General features: G+C 40.0%; 2 protein-coding genes across 6 annotated transcripts in view; one reads left to right on the top strand and one right to left on the bottom strand.

Annotated features, from left to right (window-relative positions):
- Nucleotides 1–17,205, bottom strand: part of GABPA (GA binding protein transcription factor subunit alpha) — a 31,560-nt gene extending 14,355 nt beyond the window's left edge. The window contains exons 1-5 of one of the 4 annotated variants that reach the window (XM_037155227.2): nt 17,105–17,205; nt 12,525–12,627; nt 9,455–9,599; nt 5,908–5,992; nt 4,752–4,997 (exon numbers count right to left, since the gene is read on the bottom strand). In XM_037155227.2, the coding sequence (XP_037011122.1) occupies nt 4,752–4,997; nt 5,908–5,992; nt 9,455–9,599; nt 12,525–12,601 (553 nt within the window). In that variant the 5' untranslated portion in view covers nt 12,602–12,627; nt 17,105–17,205. Of the gene's footprint in view, nt 1–4,751; nt 4,998–5,907; nt 5,993–9,454; nt 9,600–12,524; nt 12,628–15,295; nt 15,388–16,599; nt 16,690–17,104 lie in introns of those variants that run through there. The other 3 variants (XM_053657737.1, XM_037155226.2, XM_037155228.2) reach the window with 3 other exon arrangements.
- On the top strand, nt 16,834–26,449 carry ATP5PF (ATP synthase peripheral stalk subunit F6). 2 transcript variants are annotated; one of them, XM_037155231.2, is made up of 4 exons: nt 16,834–16,918; nt 21,277–21,450; nt 25,615–25,739; nt 26,277–26,449. In XM_037155231.2, the coding sequence occupies exons 2-4, from the start codon at nt 21,290–21,292 to the stop codon at nt 26,312–26,314; spliced, it is 324 nt and encodes a 107-aa protein (XP_037011126.1). In that variant the 5' UTR covers nt 16,834–16,918; nt 21,277–21,289; the 3' UTR covers nt 26,315–26,449. The 2 variants fall into 2 exon arrangements, with proteins under 2 accessions (XP_037011126.1, XP_037011125.1); XM_037155230.2 differs by lacking the exon at nt 16,834–16,918 and adding an exon at nt 17,213–17,316.
- Nucleotides 26,450–26,467: the final 18 nt, after the last annotated feature.

Raw genomic sequence — 26,467 nt, 5'->3', positions numbered from 1 at the left:
AAAACAAGATATCCCCATGGACCCCCAAATACATGCAGGCGAAGATGAGGCAGTAACAACCACAAGACCACCACAGTGTCAGCATCTGTGCAGGAGAATGCACAGGGGCACAAAGACTCATGTGACACAACACCCACTGTGAGCACTGGAAAACTGGAACACAGCCAGAAGCACCCATTAAAAGCACAACAGTCCAAAGCGAAAGGAGCAGCTCAAAGCAGTTTTGCCCAATCCAATAGCAGCTGAATACACAGGTCTGGTAAGGTTGAGGGGCTGGAGCAGCGTAACACCCGTGAGTTTTTCAAACTGAACCAAAATCACTTCTAGCGAGTGGACCACAATGAGGAGAAATTGGTGGGAGTGGAACTGAAACTGAATAGCATAGAACACCAAGGAAAAGGAAAGAATAGGTCCAGGTAAAAGTGGAGTAAGAGAACATAAAGGAACTGAGAAAGCAAGGAGCTCTGTGAAAGCAAGAGGAGGAGGGGTGTGGCTCGTTAGAAAAACTATGCAGAACCACACTTCCCCTTAAAAGTCCAAGCACGCTCATTTTACATAAACAAAAAAAAGTAGCAAATCTAAGAAGTTAGAAGAAAACAGAAATAGTCTGATTTGTTCTCTAAAATAACATCAGGACTTCTGGTTTTAACATTACTAATTGGCCATGCATGTTCTCCTTGTCTTTTCTCTAAGATCCCAGTAAAATGATAGTACAGTCAACCGGACTTGAAAGATACATAAATGACAGACCTCTCCCACCGGGCACGGGCTGGGTGGACCTATGGAAGTAGATAGCTAGTTAGATCTGAATCGACTGTATTATTCTTTATTTTCTGAAAATATGTATCATACTTTTAAATGTTAATTTTTGACAACTCTGGTAGCCAAAAACACAAGTATGTTCCTTTTTAATTATTCAAAGAACTGGAAAAATAACCTCAGCATATTCATCTTTTCAATATTTCTATTTAATAAAGAACAAGAATATATTTACTCTAATCTTACTTTTAGTCAATTTTAACATTCTCCATAACTTGATTTGACTAGACTTCTTTAATTTCATTAGTTTCTTCACAGATATTTAATGTGAAATAATAAAAATAATAAAATAAAGAATTAAAGGTATATCAAGATGTGGCTCTCAGGTCCTTTCAAGATATCAAACTGATGTGTGTGAAGTGAAGCTGAGAAAACTTTCCAATGTGGATCAGTATTTCAAAGAGATTTAAAGTACCTACAACCAATTAACTATATTTAAATTTTGCACAGAATTAAGGAAGTAGCAAAAAAAATTACTCTTAGTGCAGAATAGAAACCCAAAACAATAATTTCCAATGAAAATATTAATCATTTCTAAAACTTTCTGGAAGGTAACAATTCCGTAAGAAAAATCGCAAATGATATTTTGAAGTCTCTCTATACCAAAATAAATTTCAAATGTTTTAAAAGAGCTTCATTCTAATAATATTCTTTGTAGGAACTTTGAGTCAGAATTTATAATCTGCCTACCTACAATTAATATTTATACATTACTCTCCATAAAAGATTCTACTAGAAGAGTTCTTGTTGAAAGTCTAGCAAACTCTAGAAAATATCATTTTAAATGTTTTTACCCTATCTTCTTTCATTTTTAGCATTCTCCTCTGAAGAGATGACTCCCAACTCACTAAGGTCAAGCATACCATTCATACCAACTTCAGATGTCAAAGATAACTTAACAGTTTCATCCCACCTCTGAGGAAAGGCCAGGCCCCATCCTTTGAGCTAAGCTCATTTACGTTGCTGTGCTTCAATCAATGGCCCTGCTCCATGCTTACTTAGTCTCACCTCCTACTACTTCCATACCACACACCTACGAATGCACTCGTCACCACCAACTCCTGAGTCTTCAATACTATTTATTCCCCCAGTACTCTTCCCCCAAAAGTTAATATTAAATTTTCTCCATTTCTTCAATGTTAACTCCTAGTAGTTCAGCTTTGTCTCCACCTGTATAGTTCCTTTGATCTAAATCTACCATGAGCCTCTGATCACCATATTTAGTATCTATTACTCAGTCGGCATTCTTTGAGTTTCTCAGCGGCATTCAGACTTTTAATCATCTAAAACTCTTTCTCAGTTTCAATAACACTATATACAGTTCTCATTTTCCTTCCTTTTATCTCTTCAGTTATTCCATTTCTCCCTTCCTTTTCCTAAACTCTAATAACTGACAAAGTCCAAGAACCAGCCTTTAACATTATGTTCTTTTCCATTTTATCTCTCTCCCTCAGAGACTGAATATATTTTATGGCTTCAGTACAAGTATAAATTCAATGTGACTGAGTCCTAGACAATATCTTTATTCCAGTTCCAATCTTGTATACCTGAAACTACTCTCTGGCTACCTCCAGTTCAGTATGTACTATTACTTCAAAATCACATACTATCAACACCTGTCCTTGATAAATCCAATACCAGACCTCCCTACCAATTGGTCACTAAGTTCTGGAATGCATGGACTGACTTTACCGAGGACCATTAAAAGCCCAGCATTTAATACATTGCTTGGCATACAGTTCACAAACTATGTAATGAAGATGCAACCAATAGTTACCAATATTACAGCCCCAGACACCAAGATTGCAAAGTCACATCAACACCTAAATTTTACCTCTCTACCCTCGTACAACTGTATCAGTCAGTTGCTTAGTCCTTTCACTGCTTTGACCCTCTTCTTTCTATACCCATAGAAATGACCTAACCTAGATATTATCACGTAGCCATACTTAAAACTACAATATTAATGTTTTCCCTTCACTCTACCTATTCCAACTTGTCATACACGCTGCCACACTTATTTTCAACTGTAAATTCCATCAATCCAAAACAGCTGTATAAAGCTGCAAAGTAACTCCTTATCCACTACACTTCCTCACTGCTCAAGCATACTCCCACTTCCCAGCTTTATACATACTTTTCCTGTCAGGAATGTCCTTCTATGCCTGGTAATTTCTTTGTAATAAACCCTTTCCTCGTTTCCCCAGGCTGCTACGACCTCTCTGAGATGCTAATAGCACGTCTCCTTTACACCAGTTACTGGCAGCTTAAAACATGTTACCATTATGGCAATTACCTCTTTTCATCTATCTTCCCTCGCTTCAACTACACTGTGAACACCCTAAGGGTAGAAAAAAAATTTAATACAATTGTAGGCTGTGTAATGACATTTTGGTCAACTATGACTGCATTTACGACAGGGTCCCGTAAGAGTATAATGGAGCTGAAAAACAACTGTCACCCAGTGATGCTGTACCCACCACAACACCGCGGTGCAAAGACTGCACAAATCAACACGCTGTGGTCGAGATGGCAAACAGCTTAATCTGGGTGTAGGAGGAGGACACTGAGGAGCTCCTAGAGGTAGTTCCTGAGGAAGGAATTAAAGAGGAGTTGTTGGAACTGGAAGGAGGAACACAAAGCTATGGAAGAGGCAAGAGAAAAGGAAACTGCAGACGGAAAAGAAGAACCTCCAAGAAAATGGAGAGTAGGAGTTCAGCAGAAGCAGACCTCAACAAGCTCCTTAAAAAATCTGAAAACATGGACGCCAACACTGAAAGGTTTTCATAACAGAGAGGAATGTTCATGGTGCATTATGTGCTTACGAATAAATCTATGATAAAAAAATCACCACCAAAACAACAAGCAAACCACTGTGGACATATTTCAGAAAAGAGTGACCCCTCCCCCCCCCCACAGAGCCTTGGGCAGGTCCTTCGGGAGCTGTTCCAGAGAAGGCATGGTTATCGCAGATGACAGCTGCAGGTGTGTTATTTATCGCCCCTGAAGACCTCCCAGTGGGATTTGAAACGTGGAGGTGGAAGGCAGTGGTAGGTGGAAGGCAGTGGTACGGACAACTCTGATTTTGTGTAGGCCTAGGGTAATGCATGTGTTTGTCCTAGTTTAAAAGTTTCAACTAGGGTGAGGTCTAAAGAAAACATTTTTGTACAGCTGTATACTGTGTTTGTGTTTCAGCTAAGTGCTATTACGAAAGAGCTAAAAAGTTAAAAAAAATTAAAAGTTTATAAAATAAAAAAGATGAAGTAAGCTAAGAAGTTAATTTACTGATAAAATAAAATTTTGCTTTGGTAAATTTAGTGTGTCCTACACAGCGATTACACAGTCACTAGCAGTGTAAGTAACTCCCTAGGCCTTCCACGTTCACTCCCCACTCACTCACTGACTCACCCAGACCACCTTCATGTCCTGCAAACTCCATTCACGGAAAGTGCTCTCTCTATACAGGTATCGCATTTTTATCTTTTACACCAAACTTTTGGTGTAACTGTAGCTTCTCTGTTTTTATATAGACAAATGTTCACCATTATATTATAATTGCCTACAGTACTCAATACACTAAAATGATATACAGGCTTATAGACTAGGAGCAACAGGCTATACGATGTAGTCTAGGTGAGCAGTGGGCTCTACCATATAGGTTTGTGTATCTGTGCTCTATGTTTGTACAATGATAAAACTTCTAACAATGCATTTCTAAGAACATATCCCCACTGTTAAGTAAAGACAATTGTATTCCTTTGTATTCCTAGTACCCAGGACAGTATTTATCCATCATGTGTTATGGTAAAAAAAAAAAAAAATTCTTCCCGAAAATTCTACATTTAAAACAGATTATAACTTACTCTAGTATCTTCCATGTCAAGCTTAATTCTTATTATTCTACCTACCATGTAATTATGTTTTTTTCTTACCATAGGGTATCCCAAGGCGCTCCTGCTCTTTCCTGTAACCTTCCAGCGCGGCAGCCCACCTCGTCACTTGTTCTGAGGTTTCATCTGAAATGGTTGTAATGTGTTTTGTGCCATCGAGAGTTATCACTTGAGCTTCCTCAACAAGATGTGCTTCTGCTTCAGCATGGTGAGCATCTGGATCAATAACTACTTCGACTGTTTCCGCAGGTTTAACAATTTCAAGGATGTTGAGCTTTGGTTCAATTCCTTAACAGTAAATTAAAAAAAATGTTTAAATGAAAACATAAAAGTCACTAACGAAATTTAGTTTACTTTATACATTCTCAAATGATAGAGCAAAACTCCATTTTAAATATATTTAGCAATATATCTAGAGAATTCAAAAGATTCCTATGAAATGATAACAATGATTCCATAGAACCTTACTTAGTAGTTTAGATAACAGTGTTGTATCGATTAATATTTCCTGATTTTGATAAATGTGCTGTGGTCTTTTAAAAGAATTCCTTGTTTTTAGAAAACACACACACTGATGCATTTAGGAATAGAAGTGGATTAGGTCTGCAACTTATTTGTAAACAGGTCAAAAAAAAATGTGGGGACAAGGAAGAGAATAAAGCTCTTCACAAATTCCTCTTTTTGTGCTGTACTGCAGAGATGAGATCTCCTTGCAGTGGTGGTTCCCAATGGGACGTAAGCCCCAGGATCACTGGCATGGGCCTTCTATTGAGAAATGAGTTTAGAGGGGAGAAGCGGGCACATGGCATCCACTTCTGGCTGCTGTGTTTCACTGAAAAGGCAGGATGGTTCTAAACGGCAGGCGGGGAGGGCAGCAGCTCCCTTGGCAGCCCAGCACTGTGGTTTGGCTGGGGCATTCTTAGAAAGCCAATTAGAACCTGTTCTTCCAGACCCTCTCTCTGATCCTGTTACTTACTACTCTACAATATATCTCTTCCTGATTAAACTAGGTAGAATGTGTTATACTATCTGTTTCACCTTGACAGATAAAATAATTAAATCAAAAGCATGAATATTTGTCTGTAATATTGCAGTAATTTAGACAACCATCTAAAACACCCAAAACTTCCAAAAATCGAGTTGCCATATTAGAAAAACACAAGTAAAGTTTTAAATAACTACACTAATATTAACTTACCTTGGTAAGAAATTATCTGTACACTAAGCTGTACAGTTCCATCTGTCTTTACTCCTTGGTCAAATAAACTTCGTTCTGGATCCAGCTAAAAATGGTAAAAATGAGTAACATTATTTTTACATAATCATCTGGTTTAACAAAAATGATGTACCCAATGGACTTAATTACTGAGGCATACTAATTAAGTTATAAGAGTACACTTAATTATATCAGTTGTCATATCATTTAATTCTCTGCCAAAATTTAAAACATTTTAACCACTGTGTAAGTAATTAAGGATAACATAAAGAACAGAATTTATTTTAAATGGAAGTTTTCTCTAGCTCAGGAGTCTAGTTTAGGGTTTTAAATAATGCCAAAAGGCAACTGTTTATTCTGCACAAGTATTTAAAATAGAAATAATGCAATTTATCTATCATGAAAAAGCAAGGGTGTTTAATTAGTGGAGACAATTTAAATAAATTAATGTAATATTTGCTGTATCTCCCTTGTAACCAATTACACACATTTAAGATCACAGTTAATGCTAAATCTATGATCACAAAATTAATAAGAAACTAATGAGTTAACTACCTGACCTAGATAAGAACACTTTTAATTATAATTCTATATCCTTTAAATCAGTGCTTCTCCCCCTTCCTATTGCCTTATCATAAATGCATTTCACACAATGACAAACCAATGACAAAAAGTAATTCTGACTTTCAGATATTTTCTGTCGTTAGTTTAAAATAGGCTTCCACTATAATTATCTTGAAAAATTAAGAGCTCTATGTGTCTGGATGTCATACAGCTGGAGGTACAAATCTCCCCCACTCTCATTCCCAAGAGTTTAGTCAACACTGTAGTTATCATACAAACAGATTTCCTAAACATTAAAAATGTTGTCTGTGTAAAGCCTAAAACTCTAAGTGACTATACATTTAACTTAATCAGGGACAAGACAAACTGTGTAACCCTGCAAACATAGAGGTCAAACTTGGCAGTTTCACTCAATATAAATCTCTGCCTGACACTTCGTTAAAAATTCTCCTAATATCAAGATCTCTCCCTGCCTAGTAGACACTGATATCATCCACTTGAAGTGATGGCATGTGCAACTCTGAAACTGAGCTCTCAGGTACTGAATATACTAATTAGTGCAGTACGCCCGCAGTACGCCCGGAACAAGGATAAAACTCAAGCATGGCATTTGATCTCGGGTAATACTCCTCAAACAATGCAACTCAGCTGTTCCTTCAGCTTTGAAGTCAACATCCGCCTGAAAATAAAAAAGCTGTACCACAAGCAGCAAGTATTCTGACTCCAAATGTCTATTTGCGTTAACTGACATGGAGAACAGAAGCTGCTATTCATAACCTTTTTGAGAGGGCTGGGGTGAAGGACCAGTGCAAAATGCCTTAGATCCAAGGCTGGCTCTAAATTCTGTAACACTACAAACTACGCTTGTTTCCATTTAATCAACAAATAGTTTTTGAAAATCTATGACAGGTTGGGTACTTTACAGGTCACATTTTCAATCTGGTTAGACCAAGTTCCATAAGAGCAGCAACAAATGTTAAAGCTGAGAGACAAGATACCAAGTCGGATTCCCCTTTATCTTAGATATGAGAACAATTAGGTAAATGACACTGAGTTATTCAATACAAACTTTCTTAAAAGTCTGCCTCAAACAACTGAAGTGTTTTGAAGTCACAGAGGTCTGGGTTCAAATTCCACTGTGCTCCTGTATAGCAGCTAAACACTGGGAAACGATTTAACCCTTTTAAACACCAGTTTCTGCGCCTGCGAAGTATGATTGAGAACATGCTGACACAGAGTGATGTGACCACCAACCCCCGGGCCCGCGCTACTTCACAAGTTTCTAGCGGCTGCCTTGAATTCCAATCCGCAGGACTTGTTTATCTAATCCCCCATTTTTGGAACATTTGAGTTATTTTCAGTGTCTGCATAACCATGCAATGAGCATCTTATATGTATACCTTTGTTCACAGAGGTGAAAATTTCAACTTATTGTACATCAAACCTTGTTTCAGCCCTGGTTGGTGTGGATCGGTGGATTGAGGGCTGATCTATAAACTGAAAGGCTGCCAGTTCAGTTCCCAATCAGGACCCATGCCTGAGTAGCGGGCCAGGTCCCCAGTTGGGGGCGTGCAAGAGGCAACTGATTGATACATCTCTTGCATGTTGATGCTTCTCTCCCTTCCTTTCCCTCTAACAGTGATAAAATCTTTTTAAAAATTTTTGTTTCAAAATAGTAGGCATATGATTTTAATTTTTAAAAAATGAAAGTAGGCCCTGGCTGGCGTAGCTCAGTGGATTGAGCGCGGGCCTGCGAACCAGAGTATCGCGGTTCAATTCCCAGTCAGGGCACATGCCTGGGTTGCAGGCCAGTTCCCAGCAGGGGACACATGAGAGGCAACCATACATTGATATTTCTCTCCCACTCTTTCTCCTTCCCTTCCCCTCTCTCAAAAAATAAATTAATTAAATATTAAAAAAAAATGAAAGTAAAAGTTCTATAATACATATGAGGAGGAGAAAAATAAAGAGTAAGATAAACCAAACAATCCAAAAGATTAGTATAAGTTAGTATTACAAACAGTATAGGAGAAAATGGGGGGCCACCTGTAATAGTGTCAACAATAAAAAACAGAAGTTAAAAGATAAAACCAGTATAAAATTCTAGCATATAATCAAGGGAAGTCTGTAGAAACTGCCTGAGCAATCCTATCTAGGCTACTACCTTTTATGTACTAAAATATGCCGTGAACATAATATATTGCTATAATACCGCCACTGGTAAAATCCTATTGCAATCAACTCCAAGAAATGTAATCACTGGAAAATGAAATTCTTGTCTGAAATTTACTGCTGAAAGGTAATGTAAAAATCATTTGGTAAAATTGTCTCATTTTAAAGATGAGAAAAATAATGCATAAATAAATTAAAAGCTAGTTACAAACAAGGTGAGGAGTACACACTTCTTTAGCTTCCAAAATCAATGTGCTTCCCACTACTGTTTAGCTCTAATCTAGATTTAAACTTTCCATTTTATATTTGTGAGAGTAAAAAAATGTTTGATTTAGTATTCAATTTCTTAAATATAATTTTTCATTTTTAAATGTTATTTTAATTGTTGTTCACGTAGGGTTTTCTGTCTTTTACTCCCATCCCAGCCCACCCTTAAATAATTTTAAATGAAGAAAATTTTGCCAAAAAAAGTCTCTTTGTGTCTAATTGCTTAAACTTTACAATGACACCAATCAAATACAGTTACAGATAACTATATTGCTTTAGGGGAGGCCAGCTGCCATGTCAGGAGCAGCCCTACAGAGAAGCCCATGTGGTGAAGTGAACGGTCCTGCCACCAGCATCGTGAGTGACCTTGGAAACAGACGTGCTAGCCCCAGTCAACTCTTCAGATGAGGACAGCTCAGACTGACAGCTATAGAGATTACAGGCCAATGACAACAACAGAATACTTCTAATGCAGACTTAAATGCTAAAACTTAAATCTCAAAAAAAAAAAAAAAAAAAAGGTTACCTGGATATCTTGTAGGCAGATTTCATGAGCATCCAAAGAACACTGTAGTCTTGGTTCTAGTAGTTTCTTTAAATTGCCTATTGGCTCATTGATGTCTATGGCCTGGCTTACACATTCAGCTGGGGTGTAGGTTTGTTCTACAATGCTAAATGTTAAAGGATATAATGGTTAACAACTCCATTTTACTCTGAAAACTAAAGTAACAATATGCTCAAACCAAAATTGAATACCAGAAAACATATGTCTGGTCTTTGAAACTCATTTCTGCACAGACACACCATTCACAGTAGCAGACTCATTACCAGTTAGTGCTGCCGAACTGCACACTAAACTGCACAAAGAAACGCTAGCAGTTAAAGCACTGCTGCAAATCTCCCACCCCCATATATAAACATAAACACATATGTAGGCAATTTCCCTTCCCAACATAAATACAATTAAATGAATGTAAGTTATAAGATATGAAAATACAAGTTATAAAATACTTTCCACTTATTTTAATCTGAAAACTACTGGTTGTAATCAGCATAGTTCCGCATTAAAAAAATTCTTCCTTTAAAACTCTCGTAGGGCTCTCCTATATTATTATTTCATACTTTAAATTCTAAGGAACTGTAAATTCCTTAAAGGTAAAATCCTGGGTAAATAAATCTACATATCCTTGGTAAATCCTCATTTGGGGACAAATAGAAGACAGACAACAAGTAATATTTGCTGAATTGGCAAATCTGGAATTCAAGTTTCACAACATGTTTAATTTAAATATGATTTAAATCTCATTTGTAGTTGTCAAAAACAGTATGTAGTTAACAATTTGTCAACTTGCATTTTCACATAAATTTCAAGTATAATGCGATGTACATGACACTCAATGAATATGTATTGCCTAAAGTCCTTCCAAAACTTCTGAAATTTACAAAACAGACCACTCCTGATTGAAAACATATCATTTTTAAATCATTATAAACTATTAGTATCATTAGTTAGGATAAAATAATTGGGTCTTTTGGCTAAGTACTTTTATTAAATTCTTTAGCTGTAGCCCCATGGGTTATACATATTTTTTGTAACAATGATTCTTTGTTAAAAAATTAGATGACACATTTTTACATAAGCTCAACATTTAAAACATATAAGAATATTTTGCTGCCACCATTTAAACCTTGGGAGAGTTTATACAAAAATCTGAATCACCGGGTTCTCTTGAAAAAGGCTGGATGATCCCATCACTGGACCTAAATTCCTACACAGCAACCATCTGCTACGGCTGACTAACCCGTTCCCTTCACACAGCCTCTTACTGGAGACAGGGGGTATGGCAAAGTTTTTCTGTAAAGGGACAAACAGGAGAAACTCGAAGCTTTGTGGACCATCTGTGTGTGTGTGTGTGTGTGTGCGCGCGCACGCACGTGTGTATATATATATAAAAATAAATATGTATATGTCAGGCTCCAAGAAGCTCGATTGTCCTCATATCCTTTTAGTGTTCCTGCCACATTCTACCAAGGTTGGACTGTGTGACCAAAAGACTACGACAGATGTGACATGCTGCTTCTCAAATTAGGTTACATAGAACAACACCACGGCTTCCATTCTGGTGAGCACGCTCTCACCGGACATTTGCTCTTGGGGAGGCCAGCTGCCATGTCAGGAGCAGCCCTACAGGGAAGCCCATGTGGTGAAGTGAACTGTCCTGCCACCAGCATCCTGAGTGACCTTGGAAACAGATGTGCTAGCCCCAGTCGACTCTTCAGATGAGGACAGCTCAGACTGACAGCTTAACTGAGAGCTCACAGAACGCCCTGAGCCAGAACTAAGTTCTGGGGTAATCTGTTACATGAATGAATGAATGAATGAGTGTATACATACACACATATGAAAATTAAGAGAGAGGTATAGTCTCTATTGTCTCTTCTCCTGGGGAAAACAGCATAGTCAAACATTCTGAAACCCTCCATCAAAAATTTAAGGTCTCTCAAGCAGTCATGACCTTTTGTCAGGAAAATATTCCCGTGCCAAGGCATGGTGGCAGAGGACAGGACTGAAGACAACTAAAATAGGGTTTGTCTTACCAGGTAGAGCCAGCCCTCTCCTCTGAGAAGAGGCGGTAGCACGAGTAACCACAGCCTGCTGGCAGAAAACACGGGGAGCTGCGAAACAACTGGTATAAATCCCGATTTTGACAGATGAGTGAGTTCTGGAGATCAGTTGTAGAACATTGTGCTTACTGTTAATGATGCAGTATGGGGCACTCAAAAATTTGTTGAGGGTAGATGTCGTATGAAGTGTTCTTACCACAATAAAACAAAACTTTAAAAGAATTAAGGTCCTAAACCTCAGCTACACTCTCAACACTCAGCATCCCATACAACCTTAGTAATTTGGTCCATTCACACTGAAGTTGTTCTAAACTTTATTACTATACAGAAGCCCTCTACTACTCTTCGGTTCGTTTTACTCTCAGCAGATTAGCTCATCTCCTGATTTACAGGGTAAAGTAGGAACATTAATCTTGATCTTCCTTAACCTTCTTCTTGATTCCCAAACCTGTTTTTACCCATATTCTCCTCTTGGATTCTGAACTTACAAACACTGCGCTCCTTCCAAGAACATCTTTCACTACGATGCAGGCTTTGTGCTGTGCACATCATTGCTCCCACCTGTATGCCTCCTCAAATACACTGTGGCCTCTATGAGAGCACATAACTGCCTCACATACACTCCTGACAATTCACAGCAGTTACTTACAAATATCTGTTAAATAGCTCGTGTTGTGGATTAAACTCTTTAGAAAATAAAAGTTACCAGCATTGGTGAAAGACAAAAGAATCAAACAGGGTCCTACAGGATAAAAAACCATCACAATCAACTGCTTGATAATCGCTAGCTATGCATTTAACTATCTTTAGTTACAAATTCATTAAGTCAGAAGAAAAAAACAATACATTATCCCCTCCAAGTGCTAACTTCAGTTGAAAAAACAAAGGGCCCAAAAGAACTTTGGTGTCATTCTTAATTTTCATTAGGTATGCCGATAATATAAAAGGTGGTAAACTCAGGTAACACCAACCTTTCTTCTGTGCACTCTGTCTTCTCTGTTCCATCAATCTCAATTTCGATTAGCTCTTCCGCTTCTCTTTTTGTCATGGTTGAAGTATTTCAACAGCTCAGCCCTGTAAGAGTTAAATTTTAAGACATTTTTAAATTATCTGCACAACAAATGCTAAACAAGTAGAGACTCAATTCAAATAAAAGCAGAGAGCAAGTAGAAGAGGAGGAAGTAATCTTCACAATAAAAGAAAATCCACAAATGATACTGATAAACCATAGTTTTTGTTAGATTGTGCTTACTAGTCTGACATGAGTCCTTCATCATTCTATTGGACTTATCTGGATTTCTTTTCAGCCAATTTTAGTAAATTAACTCAACTTACTTCAAAATCAAGTGAAAGGTTATGTCAACTATTAGTATAGCAATTTCAGTAAGATTCAAACCTACAGCTTAAAAAATCAACATGGAGCTGAACCACAATTGTTCAGCTAAAAGGTGTACTCTATTAAAATAAGTAATGTACTTTATTAGCATTGTACTGATAGAATGATATAAAATTAAGGTTAATCTTAGCTATGATTTGTGTTACGAATTACAGTATTTTGTAAGTACCAGTATAATATTCTAAAATAGGAGAATAAAGTAACAAAATAGTTATCAATTTGCACTTTATTGTAGTAATTCATTACTGTAGCACCAGGAAAGTAATACTGTCTTCCACTTCAGAAAGGGCTGTATCTCTCTCCCTAGGTCTCAACACCTCCAACTACTGGGAAGCTGGTTTTCTGACAACTTAGTCCACAATTAGCTGGCACCCAAATCTAGATGGCCTGGTGCAAAAATGGTCTGAGTTTCCCCACATTGTTAAGGTTATTCTTACATGTCCCCTATAAGAAGGAAGAGGGTGAGGTTCTGCACTAGAATATACATCATGCATGTCCAGCAGACTTTTGTTTGGGATAATGAGAGAATGAAAGACTTTTCTTTTCTCTGACCCTGGCCTAGTAAGTCTTTTCTTTCCCCAGTGAAGTGTATTCCTGAAGACACTAAGTGTAAAACTGGAATTCATCCTGAGCACTATAGAAAAACAGGTGGTGTCCTATAGGACAACATCAGGTCTATCCGGTTAAAGGGATATTTGTTTGTTTATAAATGTACACAAAATATTTTGAAAAGTGCCTCACCCTTAGTAGGCACTCTATCAAACTGTGTTGAGAAAACAAATACTGTAAGAACTATTACACACCATATATAAGTATATTCAACAGATAGGCTACAGAGTGAAGAAAGATATTTCCAATATCTAAGTGACAAGAAAATAATAACTAGAATAGGCAGTAAACTACTGCAAACTGGTAACAACCCCCTCAAAAGGCAGGATAAAATAGAAAGGCAGGTAAAGCACTGCAGAAGGAAATACACAAAACTAAAAACCAAAATGGCTAAGGATATGAAGATATCTTCAGATTCAAATCATTCAAAAATGCAATGCAAAATAAGGAGCTTCCACTTGATACCACATGTAGGTGGAAAATAAGAATGATGAATACTGAAAAGAATTAGCAGGGACATGGGGACATAAGAGTCCTCTGCCTCTGTTGATAGAAAACAGACACGTCGGGTTATTCTGGAGAAAAACCTGGTAGCACTTGCTCAAATCAAGGATGCTTATACCTATGACCAGGCAGTCTTGCCCTTGGATCAGCATTCCTGAGAGAGTCTCATATTGATGGGTAGGGATGTTAAGAGAAGCTCTGTTGGTGAGAGTTGGAAGCTGGAGCCCATGGAAAAGTATCTGTGGCAGGAAAGCACTGCCATACAAGAAAACGTGAAGGAAGCACATACCATGGAACTTTAGCAGAAGTTAAAAACAAGGAAGTAATGTATACGCACACACACAAAATCATAAAAACTGTTGTATACTAAAAAAAAGTGAGAAACAGTAAGGTTTACAGCAAAACAGAACTTTAAAAAACATTTATGTTTTATTTTCAGGGCCTATAGGAGGTGTACTCTGCGCTCCATAACAAATTTTAAAAAAAAATCAGAAAACAAGTGAATTTTCTCAGAATTTTGGAAAATATAAAAAAGCGTATGAGGAACTAAGCAGAGGCTGAGAAATGGCCCAGAGGTTATCTGCAGTTCCCCATAACATAAGCACTAAAACAGGTAGTTGTTAAAAAGAAATGCGTCCTGTCATCTTCCCCAAAAGTTATAATCAGTCCCTGGAAGGTACCAGATAAAGAACCCTAAATACTTTAGAAAAAATAGTCGTAGACTCTAAATCGATCCCTTTCTCTTTCTCTCTCAGTGCTTTAAATTTAGCCTTGAAAGCAAGAGAGAGATTTGGGAAACTGCCAAATCTTTGATATTACTGCTTGAGTGGATTTTAGCTCTTTTTCTGGAACCAGGATTCTTTCTCAAAACTTCAAATGGAAAAGACAACATTGATTGGAGCCTTTCCATCAAAGGGCTGGTCTGGACACCCTGGTTTCTTTAGATTCAATCTAACCTGGGGTTCAGAAAGCTTCACAAAAGAGATAAAAACTAAACTTAAAAGTCTAGAAAAGATGAATGTTCCTTAAAATAGTTATATTTAATATTCTCTTTTGGAGTCACAGTTAATCTTGAGGATTTTCTTTTTTGTTGGAACACATTATTAGTTTAGTTTAGGACAATTTTTCCCAACATTTACATGTAATATAAATCTATCTTTAAAAATATATATTAAATACTATGTAAAATATGTAATTAGTAAAATATGTTAAGTACAATCTGGGAGTACCTACCTGACTGACTGCACATTTTCTCAAACTAGAAAAAAAAGGTTTAAATACCAGAAGAAAAAAAAACATTTTTGCTTTTGAAAATAAAGTCAAGAGTTAAGAAAACGGTAAAATACATGTATTTGTGCGTGGGGGGGGGCGGGGGAAGCAAGTGTTGAGAGATTAACTTCCCTCCTACGGAGTGAAGGTGTTCACTGTATAATTTTATTGTTTAATTTTCCTACTTTCTTATAGATTTGAAGTTTTATATATAAAAGTTGGAGGGAAATAAGTAAATAGTTGTAATGTTGTATTCAGACCCCACATGTATTTACGAGTAGCCTCTAGCTATTTATTTTCATCAACACTATGTATCCCTCGTAACACATAATCCTGTTAAACTGACTTAAGTCTACCTAGTGTCAGAGTCAGTCTGAAAATACATAAGCTTGGAAAGTTTGGATCAAACTCAGAGAGGGGTATTCCCTTTACGTAGTATGCAAAGAGCTGATCTGTTTCTTCCGATGCTTAGGGTAACACAGAACTAACAACGTTATCACTGCCCAGTTCTCCACTTTGCTCCAGTGAGCCCTTCTAAATGCTCCTCCCACGGGCCAGACTCACTGCGCATATTTCTAAATCACGACTCATTATCTTGTAATGCAGTACGAGGCAGTCTTCCCTGCCGTTAACCTAATCAAACTAGGATCCCTAAATACCAACACGCGAAAGCAGCTTATCTCCCAGCACACAACAAACTTAAAAAGTTGGCAAACAGTATTAACACATCGTTTCCCCCTTGTCTTAATGCCTCCCTTTAAAAATAAACCAATGGACTCTATATACACTAATAAATGACTGTGATGCAACTATGGGGCAATTCTAGAAAAAAACAACTGGATTTGAAGTGAGAGCGAAACGCTGAGACGGCGAGACTAGTTTTACATTGTCCTTCGAAATCCCGGAGCGTCAGGATCACATCCTGAGCGGGGACACTAAGGACCAAGGCGGACAGTCGACGAGGGAACAGTGAGGGAAAAGAGAGGCAAAAGGTGACAGGAACGGCCCGGGTCCCGAGGGCGCGCGGCTGCCCAGAGCCCAGCGCCGCGCGCCCCCAGCCCCTCCTCTCCCCTCCCCGCACTGCCTCCCCGCCCCTCCCCACCCGGCTCCCTCAAGTCTCCACGAACGGAAATGGGAGTCACAGCGCCGGGGACCAGCGGAAACAAAACACAGAAGCGGCCGCGGGGGGGCCGCTTTGGGGAGAAGGCCCCGGAACGAAGCCGACCCGCGCGGGCCCGCGCTCCCCTCCTCTCCGCGGCCACACTCACCCGCTCCGGAATCGACCCGGTCGCCCCGCCCGCGCTCCAGAGCCGGCAGAGAACGGCAGTGGTACGAGCTCCACGTGCAGCGTCTCCCCGGTAAAACCTGCAGCTCCCGCGACTTGAAGTGTGAGGCCCCTGGGCCCTTCCCGCGGAATCGGCGCTTAGAAACTCCAACCCCCCTCCCGCCTCCCAGGCATCCTCGGGTCCAGGACTACAACTCCCAGCAGGTTTCGCGAAACGAACGCCCGAGACAACGGAGGCTCCCGAGGCACAAGGGAGCACAATGCCCCAGCCCGCTTTGTTTTACACTCTCGTCACTTTGTCGGTACGTTCATACACCTCAACAACCCTAGGAACAGGACTGCTGACTTGGGGAGGGAGGGACTGAACTAAGGGAAAGGCCTGTCCAAGTGCGCATGCGTACACTGAAAGGTTTCCAAAACGAAAAAGAGATCAAAATTGGAGTACAAAAGATGGCGGAGGACTCGCTAGGGGACCCGGAAGCACTTACCCTCTACTTCCTCTTATTTGCCTTCTACCTCACCTAGAGCTGTCCGGTCGCGGACTGTCTCCGAGACGCTTCCTGTCCGGTGTGTGCCGACCGACTGAAACGGCAGCCCATAATGCATTGCGATGGCGGGTGGGGCGGGGCCAAGGCCGGAAGTAGAATTGTGGCGGCGGTGGAGGCTGTGGTGGCCGTGGCAGCTCCGGACTGAGTGCAAGGTGATCGGGAGGGTAGCTGGACTTGCTTGGCCTGTTGGAACGCCGATTCACAATTTGTTCACGGGGTTAAACTTTCTATTACCTCTGTCCTTCATGAGAACTCAGTTCTCTTGCCCAGGCACCTTCACGGCCTGGCCCCAGGTCACTGCAGATCTCAGCGTGTTTAGGCCTTATTGAGGTTTGCCCTTGGCTCCCTATGTATTGCCTTGTTAGTAACACCCGCTCTGAGGACAAGCGGGGGTGGTGTGGATTGCGGGGACGCGGGAGTTTCGTGGGCCCGCAATCGGGCTGGGGCAGCCCAAGGTCATGCTCGTGTGGCAGGTCTGCAGCCAGGCCTGTCCAATTGGGAGTGCGGGGAATTGTTCTGAACTATTTAAAACAGAACATGCCCTATAAGAAGCAAAAGGGATAGCCAACTTAAAAATTTTCAGCCCACTTAAAAATGTTGGTAGTGTTAAAACATGGTTAGGCAGAAGTGTTCTACACTTACTTTCCTTGCACAACCCTGCATCTCAACAGTCCTAAGGAACCAGACGCTGCGTGGGGCGGAGGAGGTGCTTGAATTAGCGGAGAGGCCAGAGTGCACGTGCGAACAGTTTCCAGGAGGGAAAGAGGGTCAGGAAGATTGTGAATTGACTGAAAGGATATGCTTTGAAGAGGCAGCGAAAGGACTGACCTATTGGCTGGTCAGTCATCAATGTAAACAGGAGAAACATGCTGCTTCTGCGCTTGCTCTACCCTTTTCTTGTTGCCTTCCCCAATCTTTTCTATGTCAAATCTCTATTACAGGCTCTTGTGACAGTCCATAGTACTGGAATAGAGAACGCATCACAATTGGTATTTTGACACCTGTTTGTGTAATAGGGTGTCTTCAGCCAGCCACTGGACAGCCCACACTCACTATATATTTAATCAATGGTAAAAAATGAAAAGGGGGATAAAAAACACCTGTTTTGAAAGATTATGTGTTCATTTTTTAAACAAGTTGAATTTGAGAGCCCTAAAAGACTTATGAAGGGGTGTGAGCTGTTGAATGTATAAGTTAGGATTTCAGAAAAAAGAATAAAATTAGAGATGTGTTTTGGGAATAATTAGTACTTAGATGATAGAAATCGAAAAAAGGAAAATGGATTTCACTCATGTTGCCATAGGGATAAGATGATTTTTACAGTCAGAGCAAATTAACCATGGGACTATGAGCAATTTAATAACCTTCCTTAGACATAGCTTTATTACCTGTAACAACAAGGTAAGAGCAAGCCCATGGGAGAGCAGAGCTTGCTTTAGTTCTGCACTCCATGGGGAGTGCCATAAGGGTACTAGGAGAGACTCTATGAGGTCAGTCCAGAAGGTATCCAGCCATATCATATGAAAAATAGACTTATTGAAGAAGATCCAAGAAACATTGTACACAGGACAATGGTGTCTCATTCCCCTTCAAAGTAGGCACCTTGGGACCTCACACAGTTCTCTCAGTTGCCATCAGCTGCCCCTTCATATTTTTCTGAATCTCATCAATGGTCTGAAATATCTTCCCTTTCAAAGGTGATTTTAGTTTTGAGAAAGGCCAGAAGTCTCAGGGTGCCAAATCTGGGCTGTAGTGGGTCAGAGTCACCTGGATGATTTGATGTTTCACCAAAAAACTCCACATGAGATGTGCATAAGCAGGTGCATTGTTGTGATGAAGCTGCCAGTCAGCAGTTGCCCATAGGTGCAGCCTTCTGAATCATCGAAATGGTTTCCATGGAGGAATGTTGAAGTTTAATGCAAAATTTGATGCAGATTTGTTGCTTTACTTGCTCAGTCATTTTGAATGTGAGGGCCACACAGTACACTTGCTCTCTCAATAGTGTTTACCACCCCCACTAACTAGTACAGTGAAATTGTCATTGTTCACGCGCGCACATTCCAGTCCACCCTCCTTGGCTACCATATTACATAGATGTGCAAACCATTCTTGTTATATTAATAATGGCTGGACTTTTTCTGGACACACCTTGTGTATGAAAGTACTTTGCGAAATACCTAGGGCTGAACAAACATTAGATATCCTTATTGCTGAGTGTTAAGCATGTCCTTAAATTGCCAGAAAGAAATATATATACACATTGAGTTGCATGATTTAAAAAATATGTTTGTGTCCACTCAGATTCTCCCTTGGGCTAGGGACTTAACCTCTAAACCTCAGTTTCTGTATATGTAAAATGGGAATGGTAATAAGTAGCAGCTTAAGGTCATTTGTTGTTTGCTTGAAGTCTTTTCTCATGTATTTTTCTCTGATGTGGTACAAGAGTGGTATATGATGAATTCTTTAATTTCTTCAAATAGTTTGTTTTCATCCTGGCAGGGGAAGGATATTTTGTTGATTGTATAATTCCTTTTTGTAGTTTTTATATGCCGTTTCAGGGTTTCTCCACCTTGTTACTATTGATATTTTGGACCAGACAGTTCTTTGTTGTGGGGAGGCTGTTGTCACTACGGGATGTTTGGCGGCATGCCTGACCTTTACCCACCAGATGCCGGTGACACTCCGTTAGGGACAACCAAAAATGTCTCTAGACATTGCCAGATACCCCACCCCTAGTCGAGAACTGTGCTGCTCTGCTCTCCCATGGGTTAGTGCTTCTCAAACACTCGGTGGTACAGGACTCCCCACCCCAACCTTTGTGGATACTTTTGAAGAATACAATACAAATGAATTACCAGAAAAATTATATGAAAGATAAAATAATGAAGCCATACAAAATACAAACATGAATTTTTTTAATAAAGTTCAGCAGGTGTAAGTTAATATGCCAAATTGCTTAAAAGTTTCTAAATGCTTATTCCCGGTTTTCGTATTAACTCTAGACCAGTGACAGTTTGTATATACTACCACTGGTCCACAGGCCAGGCTTTGAACAGCAGTGGTATAACTTAATGGGGTCCATTGTCAGGGTGATGGTGACTATTGTTATTGTTATTATTAGGTAACTTGCAGGGGGAGGAATCCTGTTAGCGTTAGCATGTCAGGTTTTCCCTTTATCTTTAAGGTTCAGAAATTTTGCCAGGCTGTATTGAGGTGTGGCTCTTGTCATCAGTCTAACACTGTCTGGTAAGCCTTTCACTGTAGTAGAATCACCCTTTCTTAATCTGAGGGAGTTTCTCCTAACTACATATGGCCTCCTTATCTATTTTCTTTTGGAATTCCTGCTTTCATATATTTGTCATAGTTTGGATTTTTTTATTTTTTGCATTTGGTCTTTCAAGACACTAAATGAGGTCTCAACTGAGATCATTCCCTAATTTATCTATTGAAGTTTTTACTTAGAAAATTATGTCTCTTAGCTTCAACAAGTCTAGGGATTTGGAAGTCTTTAAGTCCTTATTTTTAAAAACCAGACTTTCATCTCCTTTGCAAATTCTAACTCGTTAATTAAGATGTACTGCATGGTTTTGTCTCTTTTGTTGGAAGGTTTCCCTGCTGGTTCTTTTGGACTTTGATTTGTAGCTGTGATGGGGAGAGCAGTTTCTTCCTTTGTGGGTCTGTGAGGTAGAAACTTCCAGGTTGTCAGTTCTGACTGGGGCAACTGTCTCTAGTGTCCCTGCCCAGCTCTGCTTTAAAGGGTCAGGGTTGTTTTTCCCTACTAGGTGCGGGCAGTTTTCTAACATCCTCGCTGACTTTCCCCTGATCCAAGTCTATGTTCATGGAGAAGAAACACCCACGCCAAGTGCCGTGCTCTTTCTGCATGTGACTGGTGGGGCTGCAGCAGGCCTGAGTTCCTAACTGCTTCTAGGTAGCAGGGCCTTTGGTTAAGTAGTAAAACTTGCAGTGGGCGAGGGGGGGCTGCAGTGGGGTCAGGTGTGCTTTAAGTCCCGTAGCAGTGAAGAGCATTAGATTCCCACTGTACGATATATTTATGGGTATTTCACAGTCGTATGCATAGGAAAGTGTATTAACATTGTAGCGCTTCTTTTCAGTCACAGAGTCACCATGATTCTTCAGAGGCTCTTCAGGTTGTCCTCGGCCGTTCAGTCTGCAGTCTCAGTCTATTTGAGGAGGAATATTGGTGTGACAGCAGTGGCATTTAAGGAACTCGATCCTGTACAGAAACTCTTCGTGGACAAGATTAGAGAATACAAAACTAAGCGACAGTAAGTGGGTAGATAATCAACCATGATGTAAATATAAATAATCAAAGTATGTAAGTTTGGAGGTGTTTCAAAGTGTCTAAGACCTTCCCTCAGCTGATCCCTGGCATAGAGGTTCATTAGTATGTCAAAAGGAGGAGACAAGATCCAGTCCCAAATTTGTATTTTTTTACGTGGGTTCCAAGGGAGAATCCCATTACCTTTATTGTTACTTTAGATACGTCCTTATTCTAAAGTCATTTGGTATAAACTAGAGTCAATTTGTAGAAGTACGCAGGATCTCGGAAATCATTAAGGAACTATACAGTAAAGGGGAATCACAGATAAAGGGGAACTACTTTCTGGGTGTTCAGTTACCTATGGTCAACCAGGGTCCAAAAATATTAGATGGAAAATTCCAGAAATAATTCATAAGTTTTAAACTGCATGTCATTCTGAGTAGCGTGAAGAAATCTCTCACTGCCCTGCTCTGTCCGGCCGGGGATGTGAATCACCTCTTTGTTTCGTGTGTCTGTGCTGGATTCGCTGCCTGCCGTGTAGTCTCTTCATGGCCATCTTCAGTATTGCACCAGTTATCAGAGAGATCACATCACAGAACTTTTGTCAAAATACATTGTTATAGTTATTCAGTTTTACTATCATTGTTGATCCTTACATCATGATTTCAGGGAAACATATAAACAGCATTTAAAAAAATTTTTTATTCTTACGTATTTCTGGGAATATCAAAAGACAGAAGACTCTGAAATGGTATAAAGCAAGTCCAGGAAAAACATGATTACAGTACCCCACAGTTCTGGAGATGAATGATGACCTTAGTCATCAACAAGTTCAACCCACAGATCTTTGGGAAAGTGGAATACCTCGGTTCCCAGTTCCATTTTTTAAAAATATTTTACTTATTTCTAGAGAGAGGGGAAGGGAGGGAGAAAGAGAAGGGAAGAGACAGCAATGCGTGGTTGCCTCTTGTGCACCCCTGAACTGGGGACCCGACCCACAGCCCAGGCATGTGCCCCCATCGGGAATCAAACTGGTGACCCTTTGGCACAGGCCGGCACTCAAGTCCACTGAGCCACACCAGCCAGGTCCTGCTTCCACTTTTAAAAGAAGTTATTTAGTTGTCTGCCATGTGCAAAGCAGTGAGCCATAAATTGTGATGGGCTACAAAGAAAGAAACCACACTGCATTTACACAATATTCTTAATATCTGCTAAGGGTAGAGAGTTTGTAAACAGATACACTATAAAGTAAGATGGATTAGATGTTGATTGAGCAGTGGCATTCAGTGTTTGGGGAGTTCACAGGAAAGTTACACTTCTTTCCAGCTAGAGGCATTTTAGAAAGTGTTTTAGAAAAGTGAAGGTTTTATCTGGGATTTGAAGGCAGTGTTGGAGGTCATCCATCCCTCCTGAGAATGTCATGGTCAGCTATGTGTAATCTTCCCACTTGAAAAAAAAGTGAGGAATTTACTCACATGATTTTCCTTATATAGCGTGAAAGGGTTCTCAGACCCACAGAAGGCCATTAAGAGACACTCCCAGCAGGGGTCTCCCTGAGGTTATGAACCACTGGCGTGAAGAGTGGACAGATGGATGGGGATGGGGGAGGATGTCTTCTAGGGGGAAAGAGTGGTGTGAGCTAAGGTATGAAAACTAGAAAGCATATTTAGGAAATTCTGTGATGCTACATTCCAAGACTGCAGGGTATGAAGAGCGTAGGGAGCAGCAGTAAGGGTAGAATGGGTTAGAGTGAGAGATTGTTGAAGATTATAGACTGGACAATTAAAATATTACATGAAAGGCATTTATGAGAAATAAAAGTTGTTTAAGCAGGATGGTGTGGTGGAACAAGATTGCTCTGTATTAGGAAGATAATTTTAATCATGGTGTATTAGGGAAATTGGGATAATAAAAAAAGGAAGATAGATGTGTTAGAAAAATGTAATAATATGCCCTGACTGGTGTGGCTCAGTGGTCTGAGTGCCGGCCTTCAGACTGAAAGGTCGCCTGTTCAATTCCCGGTCAGGGCACATGCCTCGGTTGTGGTCCAGGGCCCCAGATGGCAACGTGCGAGAGGCAACAGATCAGTGTTTCTCTTCTTCTTTCTCCCTCCCTTCCCCTCTCTCTAAGAAAATAAGTAAATAAAATCTTAAAAAAAGAAAAATGTTACGATCTAAGCATGGGTTGATGAGAATCTTGTCTTTACGGCAGTGGGAGTATAAAAGTGATGGGTCAGAACACTGCCAGGTTTGAGACTGGGCCACTAACAGGGCTTGTTGTTACTGGGACTGAGGAGGAAGAGGGTGAAGGGATTACAATGAAGGCAATATTAGAAATGCACAGCCTTGTTCATGGTGTCCCCATTTCATATATGAGAATGCTAAGGCTAAAAATTTAGAATTTGCCTAAAATCACACTGCTTAGTAAGCAGGTGTACAGGGTGGCGGGGAACTGGAGTGTCTTCTGTGCGGAGGTATTGTGGCATCGTAGTATTAACACTCTTTGCTCTGTAACTGTCCTTAAAAGCTTGTCCAGTAAGAAGTCAGTGCTTAGGTACAGTCTGAACCTAAGGAGTCTGGTCCATTTGTCTGTGCAGACGACAGTGTACAGTGCTCTGAGCATGCGTGCCGGGCTGGGATCCAGCTCTGCCACTTACTAGCTCCGTGACCTTGGGCAGGGTATTTAACCTCTGTGCCTCAGGTTCCTCATTGTAAGATGGGGATGATAATAACTGTATCACAGGATGTTTGAAAGAGCAAGTGGGTCAATAAATTAGCATGCCTGGTGTTTTCTTTTTAAGTGAAATAAATAAATCTCCCTTGAATTTCTGCTTTAACCTTGTCGCCATCTACAGCAAGACAGGCTGGGCGTCTTACAGTCAGTTGAGGAGTTACAGTATGTGTGGCCCCTTTATATCACAAGCGTACACATTAAAGTTGTAACAGCCTCCACCCAGCAGTAACCAGTCTATTGGTGAGACTGGCTGGATCTTCCCAAAGGGGTTTCCAAAACCTGTAGACCCCAGAGCTGGAAAACAGTCCACCAGAGTATGTGGTTGAAGGCTCCATCAAGAACTGCATTGTGTATGTATTTAGTGAATATTCACATGCTACTGTTCAAATTCTAATGAATTGTAATTAAGCTTAAATAAAAATTGTTTCTGAGTCAGTTAGCCACATTTCTTGTGCTAATAGTGGCTAGTGGCTACCATGTTAGACAGAAATACAGAGCATTTCTATCATCAGAGAAAGTTTTAATACATTCTTAAATTAGAGCTTTTTCCTGCCCTGGCTGGTGTGGCTCAGTGGATTGAGTGCCAGCCTGTGAACCAAGGGGTTGCTGATTTGATTCTCGAACATGCCTGCGTTGTGGGCCAGGTCCCCACTTGGGGGGCTAGAGGCAGCCACACATTGATGTCTCTCTCCCTCTTGTTCTTCCTCTCTTCCTGTCTAGAAATGGATGGAGTCTTTGAGGAAAAAAAAGAGCTATTTCTATTTTTTGTGAAAGTTCTGTGACATAAGATCCCATGCCTTTATTATAGGCATGTGTGAAAATACTACCCTTGATAGAATTTTCACTTATAAATGTTTTTGTTTGTTGTTCATTGACAGGCAGTAACATTATGACAAACACGGAAGAGTTTGTGCAAAGAATTAAGTAAATGTAATTGGCCTCGTTGCCAGTCCATGGTGCCATATTTACTTTCCCAGAGCGCATCTCTAATTTTGACATTTTATTGCTTAGCAAATAAAATATAAATTCCCAAGCTTAACATTTCAGGCTTCCCGTGACCTGGGTCCTGCTGGCTTTCCATGTAAACTGCTTAATATAGTCCCACATAAAGCCAGCGCTTTCTCTCCTCCGCATCTTTGCTTTTCAGTCTGAGAATGTCTCAAATTAAAATGGACCCAAATGCATGATTTATCACAAACACCGCTTTTTTTAAATGAAATTTTTTCCTGATTAGCTTAGCGAAAGTGCTCTCTCCTCAACTGGAGCAGCTTTTTGTTAAACCATGCCTCTGAAGCCATCACCTAACTCCCTTACAGTGTGAGTATTTATGGACATGTTATTTTTTTCTCCAAAATGGCAGAACCTCTCAGGGTAGGAAGTGATTTTGGTTTTGTAAACTGGTGCATAAAATGGGTTTTCACGTGCTTGCTTACAGGTCGTCCGGAGGCCCTGTTGACACTGGCCCAGAGTACCAGCAGGATTTGGAGCGGGAGCTGTTCAAGCTTAAGCAAATGTACGGAAAAGCAGACATGAACGCTTTCCCTGACTTCAAATTTGAAGGCAAGTCTCTTTAGTTGTGGATTCATTCTCATGGAGATCATTTTAAGAGGAAATCGGTGTACTTATTTGGATATTTGAGAGCATAAATGTCAATTAGACATGGATTTAGTATGACAGGGATGTGTGCGTGCGGACCTCCAGGATGAGTGTTTGCCATCAGTATAGGAGATCATGGAACACAGAGGTTAAATGACGAGGCTCTGAAGTCAAACGCCCTGCTCTCGAATTCTGACAGTATCACTTGGGAATCGTGGCCTTAGATAGATAACTGGTACCTGTTTCCTACCTACATTAGGGAAGAATTGTATCTCTCCCATGTGGCTGTTTTAATTAAACGATATATGTAGTCAGTTAATAGCCTGGCTCATAGTAAATGCTGAATGAATCTTTGGCAGTTGTTACATTTCCCTGCAGATGTTTAGAAATAGCCGATACTCACTAAAAACAATCAGAAGATTGATGAATTAAATAGTGAAGTCTTCTCAATAAGGCATTTCATTGCAGCATGGCTGAGCTAACTTTTTTCCTTCTTCTTAGATCCCAAATTTGAAGTCATCGATAAACCCCCGTCCTGAAGAAATGTAAAATTTATCTGGTAATTTTCACTTGATAAGTTGTGCAACTGATCAGAAGTACCGGAATAAACATACATTTCAGCAACCATCAGATGTTCTTTAATTCTGATTCCAAATAAATTATTTGATGATGTATCCTGAGTGCATTGGAAT

Source organism: Artibeus jamaicensis, unplaced genomic scaffold (assembly GCF_021234435.1).
Source record: "Artibeus jamaicensis isolate MK-2021 breed Jamaican fruit bat unplaced genomic scaffold, CSHL_Jam_final scaffold_474, whole genome shotgun sequence".
NCBI lineage: Eukaryota > Metazoa > Chordata > Mammalia > Chiroptera > Phyllostomidae > Artibeus > Artibeus jamaicensis.
This window is presented reverse-complemented; position numbering and strand designations above follow the sequence as displayed.